The following is a 16,198-nucleotide window of genomic DNA, read 5'->3' as shown; positions in this document are numbered from 1 at the left end:
CCAGCGTGGCAGTGTCTCGGCCTGGTCTCCCCGCCCAGCGTGGCAGTCTCTCGGTCTGGTCTCTCAGAAGCTGTGGCGGTCTCTCGGCCTGGTCTCTTGATGGCCCATTGCAGTCTCTTGGCTTGGTGTGCAGTCTCTCAGGCCGGCGTGACAGTCTCTCGGCAGCCCATGGTGGTCTCTTGGCCTAGCGTGGCAGTATTTCAGTCCGGACTCTAGGCCCGGTATAGTGATATCTCAGCGTGCAAGTGAGTCCTGCCTGGGCATGTCCTGGAGGCAGCAGGATGAGATCGGAAAGGCGGCAGCTTCAGCAGCAGTGATGGCATCACGGCCCAGTGCAGGAAGAGTGAGGGAGGTCCCCGGTTATCGGCGGTGGTGGCAAGAACAGGCAGCTGAGGTCTCCCAGACAGCAAGCTAAGTAGAGGACTCAAAGACTGTTGAACTTTTAGCTTTACTCCTTTATCTTTCTACTTTATAGTAAGAAGGTGTTAAGTTAAGTTTTAATGTTAATGTAATGTTAAGTATTACCTGTATTTTATTTTTTCTACTTATTCTATGAAGGTAACACAACTTTTTAGAATTTCTTTCTTTTACTACTTTGTACCTCAGTACCTTTGTACCTAAGATGGCGCCTTGTGTGGTGACATTATACAATTTGCACTGTAATCCTGTACTTCTGTACTTGAGTACACGTGATAATAAAATCTAAATCTAAATCTAAATCTAAATCTTAAAGTGTGTCTTAAAGGAGGTGAGAGAATTAGTCAGATTTATGGAGGTATTTCAGAGCATGGGGACTGGATACTGAAGGGAATCAGAGCATGGGGACTGGATACTGAAGGGAATCAGAGCATGGGGACTGGATACTGAAGGGAATCAGAGCATGGGGACCAGACATTGAAGGGAAGGCCACCAATGGTGAAAATAATCAAATAGTACAAAGGCATGAATTACAGGACTGCAGATATCTGGAGGATTGTGGATCTGTAGAAACCTAGAGATGTGGATTAACAAGTTTATACATGAATTTGAAAACAGGAATTAGCATCTTCAAAATGAAAATGTGGGCAGCATAGGGGCTCAGTGGTTAGCACTGCTGCCTCACAGCACCAGGGACCCGGGGTCAATTCTAGCCTCGGGCAACTGTGTGGAGTTTGCACATTCTCCCCGTGTCTGCGTGGGTTTCCTCTGGGTGCTCCGGTTTCCTCCCACAGCCCAAAGATGTGCAGGTTAGGGTGGATTGGCCATGCTAAATTGCCAATAGTGTTCAGGGTTCTGCAGGCTGGGTGGATTGGCCATGGGAAATGCAGGGATACAGGGATAGGGAAAGGGGGTGGGTATGGGTGGGATGCTCTTTGGAAGACTGGTGTGGACTGGATGGGCTGAATGGCCTGCTTCTACACTGTAGGGATTCTATGAAAATATTGCTGGAAGAAGAACAGCTGGAATAAGTTGGTGTGTTTTACATTTGCTTATAGGAAATGAGCATCGTTAGCATTAGTGGTCCATTCTAAAACATCTTTCATAGAATCCCTACAGTCTGGAAACAAACCATTCAGCCCAATAGGTCCACACCAAATCTCCAAAGAGAATCTCACCCAGAATCCCCTATCCCTGTAACCCCGCATTTCCCAGGACTAATCTGCGGATTCCCGGACACTATGTGCAATTTACCATGGCCAGGTCCCTGGTGCTGTGAGGCAGCAGTGCTAACCACTGAGCCACCGTGCTATTAGAAAGTGATATGCCTATGGAATTCTCTGCCACAGAAAATGATTGAGGCCAAAACATTGGACTTAGAAGGACTTGCATTTAGTTCTTAGGGCTAAAGGGATCAAAGGGTATGGAGAGAAAGCAGAAACACAGTGCTGTGATAGATGATCAAATTGAATGGCAGATCAGGCTCAAGGGCTGAATGGCCTACTCCTGCTTCTAGTTTCTGTGTTTCTATGGCACCTGTACACACTGCATGGGTTACCTCTCAACAGAACTGGATCAGAGTTCCTTGCAGAGGATTTCGCTTCAGCAGTTGGGGAGTAACTCAGCAGGGATTTAAGAACTAGGAAAGAACATCAGAAAGTAAGCCTACAGTGACAAAATGCCGAGACAGGCAGACAACATAAATATAGAGAATAGGGAGAAGGTAACAAATTTGAATTCAGAGTTACATTGTATGTACATATGTGAATGCATAGTGAATAATGAATAAGATTAGGCAGTTATAAGCACAAGTTGCCTTTTAGGCTTATAATGATGTGGCAATAATGGAGACCAGGCTTAAGGAAGGGCAGATCTGAGTAAGAAATATTCCTGGTTACAAAGTGTTCATAAAAGATAGTAAAGGAAATAAAGTAGGAGGATTGAAGTTTTTGGTAAATGAGAAAGAGGATGTTTTAGAAGTTTCAAGGACAGAATTGATTTGGCGAGAAGTAAGGTATTTGAGGTGTAATCCCAGTTCTCACTGTGTGACATACATGGTGTATACAATACTCCAGTGCATGGGAAGGATATCGAGGAATGTGTTTTCAAGAAAACTACACAGTGGTGTAAACTTCAAAGGGCACTAGAAATATTCCAGTTGTAATACTGAAGACTTGTGCTCCAGAACTTGCCGCTCCCCTAGCCAAGCTCTTCCAGTATAGTTACAACACTGGCATCTAGTCAACAATGTGGGAAATTGCCCAGGTATGTCCTGTACATAAAAAGCAGGAGAAATCCAATACAGCTAATTACCGCCCCGTGAGTCTACTCTCGATCATCAGTAAAGCAAGGGCAAGCGTCATCAATAGTGCTATCGAGCACCTGCTCGGCAATAACCCGCTCAGTGATGTCCAGTTTGGGTTCTGCCAGGGCCACTCAGCTCCTGACCCCATTACAGCCTTGGTTCAAATATGGACAAAAGAGCTGAATTCCAGTGAGAGTGATAGCCCTTGACATCTAGGCCACATTTGACTGAGTGTGGCATGAAGGAGCCCTATCAAAACTGGAGTGAATGGAGATTGGGGGTAAACTCTCTGCTGGTTGGAGTCATACCTGGCACAAAGAAGGATTGTTGTGGTCAGTGGAGGTCAGTTATCTTAGTTCCAGGGCATCTCTGCAGGAGTTCCTCAGGGTAGTGTTCTAGGCCCAGCCATCTTCAGCTGCTTCATCAATGACCTTCCCCCCATCATAAGGTCAGAAGTGGAAATATTCGTTGATGCTTGCACAATGTTCAGCACCATTTGCAATTCCTCAGACACTGAAGCAGTCCATGTTCAAATGGGACAAGACCTGGGCATTATCCAACATTAGGCTGACACATAGCAAGTAACATTCATGCCACATAAATGCCAGTCAACGACCATCCCAGATTCTAACCATTGCCCCTTGGCATTCAATGGCATTATTATCATTGTATCCCTACTATCAACATTTTGGGAGTTATCATTGACCAGAAACTGAACTGGACTAGCCATATAAATACAAAGGCTACAACAGCAGGTCAGAGGCTCGGAATTCTGAAGTGAGTAACTGTCCTCCCGAAACCCTGTCCATCATCTACAAGGCACAAATCAGGAGTGTGATGGAATACTCCCCACTTGCCTGGATGGGTGTAGCCCCAACAACACTCAAGAAGCTTGACACCATCCAGGACAAAGCAGCCGCTTGATTGGCAGCACATCCACACATAAACACTTCTGTGTATTCAATATCAACATGACAGTTGATATATTGAGTAAATCAACAACAAGGTGAAAGGACAGAAAGTAACATGCAAGGCAAAACAAAGTGAATAAACTTACAGAGTGCCACATTTTCTGAATTGTTATAGATCACAGGGGATTGATGAGTAACTTTTTAAAAAAATCTCTATTTTTAGAGTGTGAGACTGTAAAAAAGATGAGTCTTGATTATCACACCTCCAGCAGCTTAACCAATATCAAGGCACTACTAATGTGTTTCTACAGACATTGTATCCAGATGTGTTATGACAAATCTCTGGAGCAGAAGGGACTTGGTCCCAGTCCTCCTGGAACAGAGGTAGGTGCACTACTGCTGTACCATAAGAACCACAATTTGAGGGTTAGCCTGAATATAAATTCAACAGTTATCAGCAATTTACCTACTCTGTCACTAAATCAAATAGTCAACACAGTTTCATGTAGTTATGTAAGTGGTCATTGATACTTTTTCCACCAGGAAACCGACTTCTCACCTTATCACGGATTCCTTGTCGCATTACTTCCCGTTCAGCCTCCATTTTTGCGTATTTTCCTGCACGTTCTTCCTCTGCTTGTCGAATAGCTTCTAATCTTTCTTCTTCCTTTTTCTCAGCATCTGGATCCTTCTCTTCATCACCACCCAACATTTTTCCCATGTCTTTGGTGGCTCCTAAATTTGTGGTATGATGTAATGAACAGAGTTAGGAGATTATTCACCAGAAAACGTTATCCTCTAATACTTTACACAGGATACATTTACATTATGGGAGTTAAACATTTCTAGGACAAAGCACAGAATGGAGAAACAGCTCTTGTGGAACCCAGCTTCCTTTCATGCTGTTCATTTCAAATACAGCATTACCTGCAGTGTTCTGTAGATGGATTCATGCTGGGTACTATTTCTGGTGTGGACTAAACTCTGGTCAGTAATGCTCAGATTATCACAATTTATCCCATTAGTCTAGTGGACCAATTGGTTTGTACCAGCATTGTAGATCCTAACTAGAGCTTTCAGTTGGGCCACACAATAGTTCTGTCTATTTAGAAAACATGGGGTGTGATTTTAATTTGCTGAAAACACATCTATTTGAACAGAATTAAGGTCAGGCCCTACTAGTCTCTGAAGAAATCCAAAGGAAATTCCACAATTATTGACTGAGCATATTGATAAAGCCAAAAAGGTTTTATTCACCAATATTGCACCACACCCTGTTTAATGTTAAAGCAGTGATACAGGGCCATGGTGAACTCACATCTGAGGTAATGTATGCAGTATCAGTCTCTCAACCTGTGAAAAGATAGAATTGCCAAGAGGAAGTACAATAGAACTTGACTGGGCTAATACCCGCAATGGCAGGACTGTCCTATGAAGCGAGCTTGATTCAACTCGGCCTGTATTCACTAGAGTTTAGAAGGATGGAAGGGGATCTGATTAAACGTATAAAATTCTAACAGGGCTGGACAGACTAGATGCAGGGAGGATGTTTTCCCCGGCTGAGGAGTCTACACCCTGGGGGCCCAGTCTCAGGATACAGAGTAGACCATTTGGGACTCAGATGAGTAATAGTTTCTGGCTTGAAAGGGTGGTGAACATGTGGAATCCTCATCACAGAAGGCTGGAGAGACCACTGAGTATATTCAAGAAAGAGACAGATACCATTCTAGATTTTCAAGGCATCAAGGGGTATGGGGAGAAAATGGGAATATGCTATTGAGATAGAGGATCCGCCATGATCGTATTGCATGGCATGGCAGGTTTGAGGGGCTGAGAGGCCTTTTTTAATCCTCTCTCTTAATCTACTGCTGGTGCGTAATGGCTGCAGTGTGTACTGTTTACAGAATGCAGTAGCTCACAACAATTCTTCAACACCACCTTCTAAACACTGAGCACTACCACTCAGAACGACAAGGGCAGCAGATTCATTACCTTGGAAATTCTCTTTAATCACACACCATCCTGACCTGGAACAGTGACGCAGTTTCCATGCTGCTGGGTCAAAATTGTGGAATTACCTCCTGGACGCCACTGTGGGTGTATCTAACCAATTGGATTGCAGCAGTTTAGAAAGTGGGTCACCAGCTACTTTCCCCTGGGGTGATTTGGGATGGGCAATAAATACTAGCTTTGCTAGTGATGCTCACATTCCAACAATAAACAAAACTAACAAGAATATTAACCAATCATCTCCCTCACTGCTGAAGGATGATTGTTCAAGAACTCTTCCACAAAAAATGATTGAGGCCAAAACATTTTTGCAGGATTAATTAAGGGTCATTTCAAAAATACCATAACTGACTGTAATGCACTTTGGGATGTTTGCTGGTTGAAAGGATCTATATGCATGTACAGGCAATCCCTGAGTTGCAATTCTGGAGTCCATTTGCAAGTTGATTTGTATTCAAGTTGAACACAATGTAGGACAATATAAAACAGCTGCTTGTAAGTACAGGAAATGTTCATAGGTTGGGTCTTTAAAATTACATCCCTGTGTGGGACCGCATTTGTAAGTAGGACATTGTAGAGAAGGGACACCTCCTCCCCACCCCTCCCCCACCATAATTCCATTTTCTGAAGAGAATTTTTTTTTCTGAAGAAGGGTCCAGACCTGAAACGTCAGCCTTCCTGCTCCTCTGATGCTGCTTGGCCTGCTGTGTTCATCCAGCTCTACACCTTGTTACCTCCATTTTCTGAAGACTGTGTTTAAGGCTAATGCCACCCACTAGGTGGAGCACAGCAAGGACATGTGCAGAATTGGCTGCTTCAGAAATGAAACTTCTATGTAAAATAATGGCAACAATATGTGACACCAGAAGTAGAATATGAATTGGGATTTTAAAATTATTCAGTAAAGTGGAATTTCACTTCCCATTCCTGCACTGAAATTAATGGGCATTTTCCAAATTCAAAATCTCAGCCAGTTTACAAATTTCAAATCCAAAGATGAGTCATTATTGGATCTAAAACATTAACTGTTTCTCTCTCCACTGCCAGGCCTCTGTTTCTCCGGCATTCTCTTTTTATGACAATTGCATCCATGGATTCGCTGTATTCTCTTACTAGACGCTCTGCAATTGGTTACATTCTATGGCATTTGAGGGTGACGTTATAGAGGTTTATAAAATCATGAGAGACATGGACAGGGTGAATAGCCAAGGTCTTTTCCCTGGGGTGGGGGAGTCCAAAACTAGAGGGCCAGGTTTAAGGTGAGAGGAGAACAATTTAAAAATGACCTGAGGGTAACGTTTTCATGCAGAGGGTGGTGTATATATGGAATTAGCTGCCAGAGGAGGTGCTAGAGATGGGTACAATAACAACATTTAGAAGGCATCTGGATGGATATATGAATAAGAAGGATTTAGAGGGATACGGGCCAAATGCTGGCAAATGGGACAATATCAGACTGGGATGCCTGGTCAGCAATGACGAGTTGGACCAAAGGGTCTGTTTCTGTGCTGTTTGACTCAGTAACTCTATGAGAGGGTGACCAATCAAAAATAGGTATGGCGTGATACAGGCTCGAATGTGGTTATTTGGCTTTCTGCCCCAGATGCATATGAAGACGCACTCACTTGCCGTAGCATTATGGTAGCAGGAGTTTAAAGGATTGGACTGAAGATTGAATTTGCAGCCTCTAACTCAGGAGAAAGAGCAGGCAGGTAACCAACCTTATCTTAAGTTAGAATTGAGTGCAGCAAATTAACTTTTGTCCTTGACACACTTCCTAGTGCCTGACAAGTCTGTTGAGAGACATCTACCTTGACGTCAAACATTTGGTGAATGTTTAGTATCCCAAAGAAATCTTTTTGCATTTTAATTGATGATCATCCTTCACTGTATATACTTTCACTCGAAACTGTTTGCTCATCAGCTTAATTGGTCAGTAAATGTGCACTTTTCGTCTCACAGCCTAGTGTCATCAAAAAAGAGAAAAAACTAACAGAATCATTTTAGTTTGAATTACCAAAAATACCACAGCACTTGATTTTCTCTCCTGTAACTTGTTTCCTTCCCCAATGTTATCCCATACTTCTCCTTCTGAAATATTTGATTGATATATTGTGGTCACACGTACTGAGATACAGTGAAAAGTATTGTTTTGCATGCAATACAGGCAGATTGTACCATACAAAGTGCATCAGGGTAGCAGAACAGAGTACAGAATACAGTGTTACAGCCATAGAAAAGGTGCAGACAGAGATCAAAATGAACATTTGACAGGTCTGTTCAAAACTCTGATAACAGTGGGGAAGAAGCTGTTCTTAAACCTGTTCATATGTATATTTAAACTTTTATATCTTCTGCTTGACAGAAGAGGGTGGAAGAGAGTATAACCAGGGCAGGAGGAGTCTTTGATTATGTTAGTTTCCCAATTCAGTGCGAAGTGTAGATGGAGTTAATGGATAGAATTATATTTTAAGGTAATGATAAAAGCAAGAGCTGGATAAGGTAGTTGTGAGATATCATCTGCTGAAATTTGTTTATTCTATATTGTTATAACCAAGGGTTGAGGAATGCACTGTTACTCTCACTACTCAGTAGTTCACAGGATAAAATACTTTTTCCAGTTACCAAGGTGGCTAACTAATTACCTTATCTCAAATAGTTTTATACAGAAGGATCTAATCACTGAGGTCGTTAAAACCCATTATTGTATTTATTATAATCAAAATAAAATGTGTTCAATAAAAAAGTGTGACACTTGATGAACATACCATTAGTAATAGAGAAATATAAATGCTTATCTCTCAAAATATCCCCAGACCATACATGTAAACACATACACACATGCACACCATCCTTCAAAACTTAAATCCTCCAAGTAATATTAAAAATAAAGTGCCTTTGAAACAAGACCACCAGAGCATGGATTCTTCACTCATTTTATATTTGGAAGAAACATCCACAAAGTAAACAGCCTGAGACAATAGCTGAAGAACTTGTTGACAGTGGTTTGTACCTTCAAGTAAATAATATCAAGCTGTGAACAATAGATCCAGCGTGTATAGATCACTTAACTTAGGTGCTGTTGTGGCACAGTGGTAGAGTCCCTTTCACCGAGTTAGGAGACCTGGGTTCAAATCCCATCAGATCCACAGGTGTGTAATAACATCTTTACACAGGTTGATTTGAAAATATAATATTAATTACAGAACTTGGGCTCTTGTGGGGTAATGGCAGTATCCCTACCCCTGGGCCAGAAGGCCGAGGTTCAAGTCCTATCTGCTCCAGCAATATAAGACCATAGGAACATTAGGCCATTCGGCCCCTTGAGCCTGCACCACTAATCAATAGAATCATGGCTGATCCAACATTCTTCACATCCACTTTCCTGCCCTTTCTCCACAACCCTTGATTATCCAGTGATCAAACCTTAAATATACACAAGGACTCTGCCCCACATCTTTCTGTGCCAAGTATTTCCAAAGACTCACCACCTTTAGAGAGAAGAAATTCCTCCTCATCTCATCTCAGTGTCAAACTAGGGCTCCTTTATTCTGAAACTAGGCCCTCTGTTTCTGGACTCTCCGATGAGGGGGAACATCCTCTCAGCATTTACCCTGTCAAGCCCCTTAAGAGTTTGATTTGTTTCAATGAGATTACTTCTCATTCTGTTGAGGTTGTTGAAGTTGATTGGCTTGCCGAGCTGGTTTCTTGTTTCGCAGACGTTTTGTTACCATGCTTGGTAACATCCTCAGTGCAGCCTCCGATGAAGCGTCGATGTGTTTTCCTGCCTGGTTTTTAAACTATGGGGTCCGTTGAGATGGATTGCCTCATTTCCGGTTTTCCTTCGTAGTGGAATGTATATGGGGTCGAGTTCAATGTGTTTATTAATAGCATGCTTCGTGGAGTGCCATGCTTCCAGGAATTCTCGTGCCTGTCTCTGCCTAGCCTGTCCCAGGACCTCGGTGTTGTCCCAGTCGAAGTGATGGTTCTCCTGGTCCATGTGGATTGAGATGAGTGAGTATTGGTCGTGTCTTTTTGTAGACAGTTGGTGTTCATGTATTCTTGTTGTTAGTTTCCTTCCTGTTTGTCTGATGTAGTGTTTCTCGCAGTCTCTGCAGGGGATCTTGTAGATGGCATTGGTCCTGTCCATGGCGGGGAGTGGGTCTTTAGTTTGGCTGAGCAGTTGACGTAGGGTTGATGTGGGCTTGTGTGCCACTCTGATACCCCAGCGATCATAGGACTCTTGTGGTGAGTTCCGACGTGTTTCTGATATAGGGTCGTGTGATGAGTGTGTCGGGGAGTGTAGTCTCTTTCTGATGCTGTTCGTTTAGGCATCTTCTGACCCAATTCTTTGGATATCCATTATCCTTGAAAACCTGGAAGAGGTATTCTTCTTCCTCTTGGCGTAGTTCCGTGTTGCTGCAGTGTGTTGTTGCCCTTTTAAATAGTGTTCACACTACTTACTGGGATGGTTACTGTTGAAGTTCAGTACCTGGTCCGTGTGTGTGGTTTTTCAGTGTACTTTCATTTGGAGTTCCCATTTGTCTTGAGCTGTACCATGACGCCCAGGAATGGGAGCTGTTTGTTCTTCTCCTCCTCTCTGGTGAATTTTATTCCGGTGAGGGTGTTGTTTATAAGTTTGGGTGTCTCTTCTAATTTGGTCCGTTAAACGATGACAAAGGTGTTGTCTACGTAGCGTATCCACAGTTTAGGTTGGATTTGCGGAAGGGCAGTCCTTTCCAGTCTTTGCATCACTGCTTCTGCTATGAGTCATAGAAGTACACACACAGACCACACACACACCCGCTCGCTCCACTGCCACTGCGGGATTTGGCCTGTTTGCTCTACTGCCATCGCAGGACTCGGCCCATGATAGTACACACTGCTGCTACTGAGTGTCAGTGGGTGGAAGGTGTGGATGTGGTGTTAATCAAGTGAGTGGCTTTGTCCTGGATGGTGTAAAGCTTCTTGACTGTTGTTGGAGCTTAAATCATCCAGGCAAGTGGGGAGTATCCCATCAAATTCCTAACTTGCAGTCAGGAAGTGAGTTACTCGCTGCAGAATTCCCTGACTTCTTGTGCATTGGACCCCTTGCATCCCACACTGCAAATATGGACCTTGAATTCAGTTGTTTATGCACAAGCTCTAACATTACCTCCATAAACTTGACAGGCTGGATGCAGAAAGATTGTTTCCCCTTGTGGGAGAGTCTAGGACCAGAGGGCATAATGTCAAAGTAAGATACACTCTTTATAGAGAGATGGGGAAGAATTTTTTCTCTTGGAATTCTTTACCTTTTTAATCAGGAAGGAAATCAAGAGTTACAGGGAAAAGCAAAAAAGTAGAATTGAAGGTTACTGGATCAGCTATGATCTCAATGAATGGCAGATGTTCTTGTAGCCACAGCATGTGTCTATAATAGATTGGAGAATGTTACTTATGATGGTGGAAACACAGTAGCAAACATTCAAAGAATGCATGGGTGAACTGCAACAGTGTTCATTTCTGTCTGGCACAGAAGTAAAACAAGGAAGATGGCCAAACCATGGTTTACAGATGAAAGTAGAGATTGTATTAGATCCAAGGATGAAGCATACAAATTGGCCAAAAAAAAAGACTCGAGGAATGGGAGCACTTTAGAATCCAGCAAGTGGACAACAAAGGCATTAATTAAGAAAGAGAAACTAGAGATTGAGAGTAAGCTTGTGGGAATGTAAAAGCTGACTTTAAAAGTTTCTATAGTATGTGAAGAGAAAACAGTTGAAAATGAATGTACGTCCCTTGCAGTCAGAAATGAGAATTTATAATGGGAAGTAAAGAAATGAATGGCCAACTAAATACATTCTTTGGTTCTGGTTCACAAAAGAGGACACAAGTAACATATCAGAAATGTTGGAGAAAACAGAGTTTAGTGAGAGGGAGGAACTGAAGGAAATCAGTATTAGCAGGGAAATGGTTTTGGGGAAATTGGTGGAACTGAAGGCTGACAAATTCCCAGGGCGTGATATTCTATGTCCCAGAGTACTTAAGGAAGTGGCCCTATAAACAATGGATGCATTGGTGGTCATCTTCCAAGATTCTACAGAATCTGGAACAGGTCCTACAGATTGGAAGATAACTAATGTAACCCTTTATTTAGAAAAGGAAAGCAGAGAGAAAACTGAGAATTTTAGACCATCAGAGTGACTGTGAGTTTTAATTAGGTTGAGGACATTACTTATCATTAGGAACAGAGTGACTGTATCATTAGGAACAGAGTGACTGTGTCATTAGGAACAGAGTGACTGTATCATTAGGAACAGAGTGACTGAGTCATTAGGAACAGAGTGACTGAGTCATTAGGAACAGAGTGACTGTGTCATTAGGAACAGAGTGACTGTATCACCACCAATAACTGCAAAGACTTCTTAGAAAGGTGTGTAGGGCTTGAAGGTTGGTGTGAACATAGGGTAAAGACTATGGCACTTCCTCAGCACTAACCTCCTATTGGTCAGCGCTCCATCAACACTGACCCTCCGACAGTGCCGCACTCCCTCAGCACTGACCCTCCGACAGTGTGGCGCTCCCTCAACACTGACCCTCCAACAGTGCGGCGCTCCCTCAGCACTGACCCTCCGACAGTGCGGCACTCCCTCAGCACTGACCCTCCGTCAGTGCAGCGCTCCCTCAGCACTGACCCTCCGACAGTGCGGCGCTCCCTCAGCATTGACCCTCCGACAGTGCAGCACTGACCGTCCCACAGTGCAGCACTTCCTCAGTCTGTACTGAGCCTGTGTCATTGTGATACTCGCATTGTAATGTATTACTGTATTTGTTCCTAAATCTCTGGATGCTGAGTATCGTCAAACATTTGGAATGAGTGGATATCAGATAATATCTTAACTACATCTGCTATGGGTTGGTTTTCCCAATGATTCAATTTTTGGCTGTTGTTTCAATATGTGAATTCTGGATTGAAATAGTGTTGATTCAATAAGTTTGAGATAGCTTTGCCTTAAATGTTTATTAAGACTCTTATTTTCAGTTTTCTTTCTCATCATGAATAGCATTGGTTTTATTTTCAGGCCACAAGTCATTTCTGTCCGTGAAGCAGGTTTTTAGGCTCATGAAGTCCATGTTGCTCTTTGTGGAGTAATCCAGTCACTCCCACTCATTGTGAGTTCACATGCTGTACGAGCTTTGTGTTCTGAAGAAGATACATTGGACTCAAAATTAAAACTCTGTTTCTGTCTGCACAGTTGCTGACAAATCTGCTGAGTTTCTCCAGCAGTTTCAGTCTATATATCTAACAAATCCCCCTTCAACTGCTTTGCTCCAAACAGGAAAACCCCAGAACTGAAAATGGTACCATAAATCCTATGTCTCTTGAATCATTCCAGTAAATCTCATCTTCACCCTCTCAATGACCCTCATATCATTCCTAAAATGCAGTGAGTAGTACTGGAGACAATGGAGCAGATCTTCCCATAGGAAGTTATTTGTTGCAGCAGCGTAGACAGGAGTTGCGTTGGTCCCAATGCAGGTGACCCCAGGAATCACCTTGAATGTTGAAATTTCTGATCAGCAATTACTTGGTACCTGGAAGCCTCAACAAAAATCCCCACCTAAATTCACATCTTCAGAGGGTTCCAACTGACTCAGCCTAAAGGTCATCCAGGAAACATTAGATGCTTCAAAATCTGCTCCAAATCCTCGGTAAATCTTGAACTGATATGCCCACACCCCATTCCCACTCACAGACAGCCTCTTCTGACTCTGGATCTAACCCTGCTCCCACCAAATAATTCCCCTCATTTTAGGTTCCACCAGGACCTTATTGCAACCTGAGTCCAAATAGAGGGGAATTTAGTAGGTAAGTTAAGAGTGACTGCCTTTGGCATCAAGGCAGCTTTAGACCGGCACTAAGGGGCCCTAGCAAAACTACAGTTGAAAGGATGTGAAGGATAACTCTTCACGAGTTGGAGTGATATCTAGTACAAAGGAAGATGGTCACGGTCATTAGAAGGAAAATCACCTCAGTCCCAGGACATGCTGCAGGTGATCTACACAGACTGCAGTGGTTCAACATCGTGGTTTACCACCACTATCTCTAGGTCAATTAGGAATGGGAAATAAAGGTTTGCCTATCCTAACATTGAGGCTACATATGTACCTGAGTTATTTGAAAAACTGAAAAATATTGAACTATTTAGACACTTTTGATATTAAACAGAGTTTCTAACCAAGGGAGAAGGAGGCTCGTGTTGTTTGTTGGTACATAGATCAACAGTTTAATGCGGGCTGTGATCTACTTGCTAATTACAGTGAGTCAAGCAATTTCTGGAAAAGCTGCCAAGCTTTTCGCGAGATTAAAAACTGGGTTATTGCCCTTAATTGCTGGAAAACTTGGCATCAGAAGAGATTCTGGAACTCTAATACTGATGGTTACCTTACAGCCCTTTCTGGAATTGGCTCCTGCTTCACAATCTTAGTGAATCGGAATGAAGAAAACCTCCAAAGCTGCAATAAAGCTGCAAGTATTTCTCTCCATCTTCCTTTCTTGGTTGAAGTAATTTTTTGACTACCTTGTAAACCATGCGAAGCTGAACTATGAGTACTTTACAAAAACATGGAACCAACTTGATTTCCATCCAAACTAAAACTTTTTTACAGATTGTCGATCAGTCTATGTCTGTCAGCGATTTGATTTCGTCAGAAAGAAATCCAGTGGACTGTGAATATTCATCAGCTTGTATCTTTTGTTTTTCAGACCATTAGCCAATAAGGGTGTTTTTCTTTTGCCCTTTTTAAAATACAACAGTCTTTTTCGATCTTTTACAGATTACAAAGGGGTATACTTCAATAGAACAAGATCTCTTACCATCAACTTACTATTTAGATGCTAGTAGAAGATTCTTGAGTTTCCTTTGTATTGATTGTCATTCTATTCACATTCTTTTTCTTTCCACTCTTTTGTCTTATATTTGGCCTGGTTCTTGCTTGAAGAATTCACCTAACGTATATCACACCACCTCTTTTTCTATTTCAATATATTTTCTATTTCCAGTGTCATTCAGGGAGCCTGGTTTTGGTTCCCTTACCTTTGAACCTTATTGGACAGTACCTATCCTGTACTTGAAGCATCTCTTCTTTAAAGATCAACCGTTATTCCATTACAAGTTTTTTCATTAGTCTTTGTGCACATTTTATTTTTATTTTATTAAGTTAGACCTCTTCCAATTTCAAAATTCTACATTAAATTATTCCTTGTACTTCTCATAACCTAAACCTTATGCCACTGATAATCACTGTGTATTCTGCCACAAACATTTGCTCCACTTAAGCCCATCTTACTTCCCAGAACCAGTTCCAGCAATGCCCCCTACATTGTTGAAAAAAAAGATACTGGTCAAGAAAGTTCTCCAGAATATTTCAGAAATTCCTCACTCTCTTTTCCCTTTTATCATTATCCAAATTCCAGTAATTAAAAGTCCCCCAGTATTACCTACAGATTTGTTCTCCTTTCTCTCCATCTATCTACTTACAGGCCTATACAGTATTCCCAGTAGGAAGATAGTCCCCTTTATGTTTCTCAACTCTATCAAAACAGATTTTGTCTTCTCGAGGCATCTTCACTTTCCAACACTACAATGTCTTCCCTCATCAATATTACAATCACTCCCTTTCTTCATTCTTTATATTTTCCACTTTGTATCTGTATCAAGCACCTATTGCTCACCATTTTTAAGCCACTTTCCTTTTATTATCGTCACATCACACCGTCCTTATAGCTCATCAAACTGCAGAAGGATCTCAAGAAAGTTTACAATTTTGAGAACTATCCAGTACATAGCAGCTACCTAACAAATAGGCTTTTCCTATGCTGTAAGATGCTGTGAATCAGTTAGTTTAACAATCATCTCACAGTAAGGAGCGATATGAAAATGATAGTCATACATAGAGAACAAACCTAAGTCATTTTTCTCAATAAAAGGTAAAATAGCATTCTTGCAGGATTCTTTTTCAAAAGATGTTGATGAAAACCACGTGGAGTGAAAGCTAACACTGAGAAAATAATTTTTCGTTATCAGTGGGATGTAATGGAATACGTGTCTGTTATTTCAATGCTCTGTAGTTTGTGAAGCGCACACTTTTACCAATGACGTAGCAGGCTAATCAATAAAATATTATATGCAATAGTCATATCCAACCTCTGCTAAAACTACTGAGCCATCACTGAACGTGGTGAAAGAGAATTCCTCTCCACTATCAACTGTTCAACTTGTATCTAACTAAATGTAACTAGGTTTCACTTGGAATGTTTCTATCTCTGGCAACCACCTGGAAACTAATATCTATTTCAAACCTACCGACTCCCACAGCTACTTAGAATACACCTCCTCTCACCCACCTTCCTGCAAAACTGCCATCCCCTCTTCCTAATTCCTTCACCTCCGCCGCATCTGCTCCTGAGATGAGGCACTCCCAGATGTCCTCAATTTTCAAGGACCGCAACTTCCCCTCCACAGTGGTCAAAAAGGCCCTCAACCGTGTCTCTCGCATTTCCCGCAACTCA

The 16,198-nt window shown here is 42.1% G+C and overlaps 1 protein-coding gene across 1 annotated transcript in view; it reads right to left on the bottom strand.

Annotated features, from left to right (window-relative positions):
• Positions 1 to 16,198, bottom strand: part of LOC109921791 (complexin-1) — a 102,609-nt gene that overhangs the window by 26,377 nt on the left and 60,034 nt on the right. Inside the window, exon 2 of the mRNA XM_048603276.1 lies at positions 4,193 to 4,368. Within this exon, the coding sequence (XP_048459233.1) occupies positions 4,193 to 4,368 (176 nt within the window). The remainder of the gene's footprint in view (positions 1 to 4,192; positions 4,369 to 16,198) is intronic.

The sequence above is a fragment of the Rhincodon typus genome, chromosome 1 (genome assembly GCF_021869965.1).
Source record: "Rhincodon typus isolate 14 chromosome 1, sRhiTyp1.1, whole genome shotgun sequence".
NCBI lineage: Eukaryota > Metazoa > Chordata > Chondrichthyes > Orectolobiformes > Rhincodontidae > Rhincodon > Rhincodon typus.
This window is presented reverse-complemented; position numbering and strand designations above follow the sequence as displayed.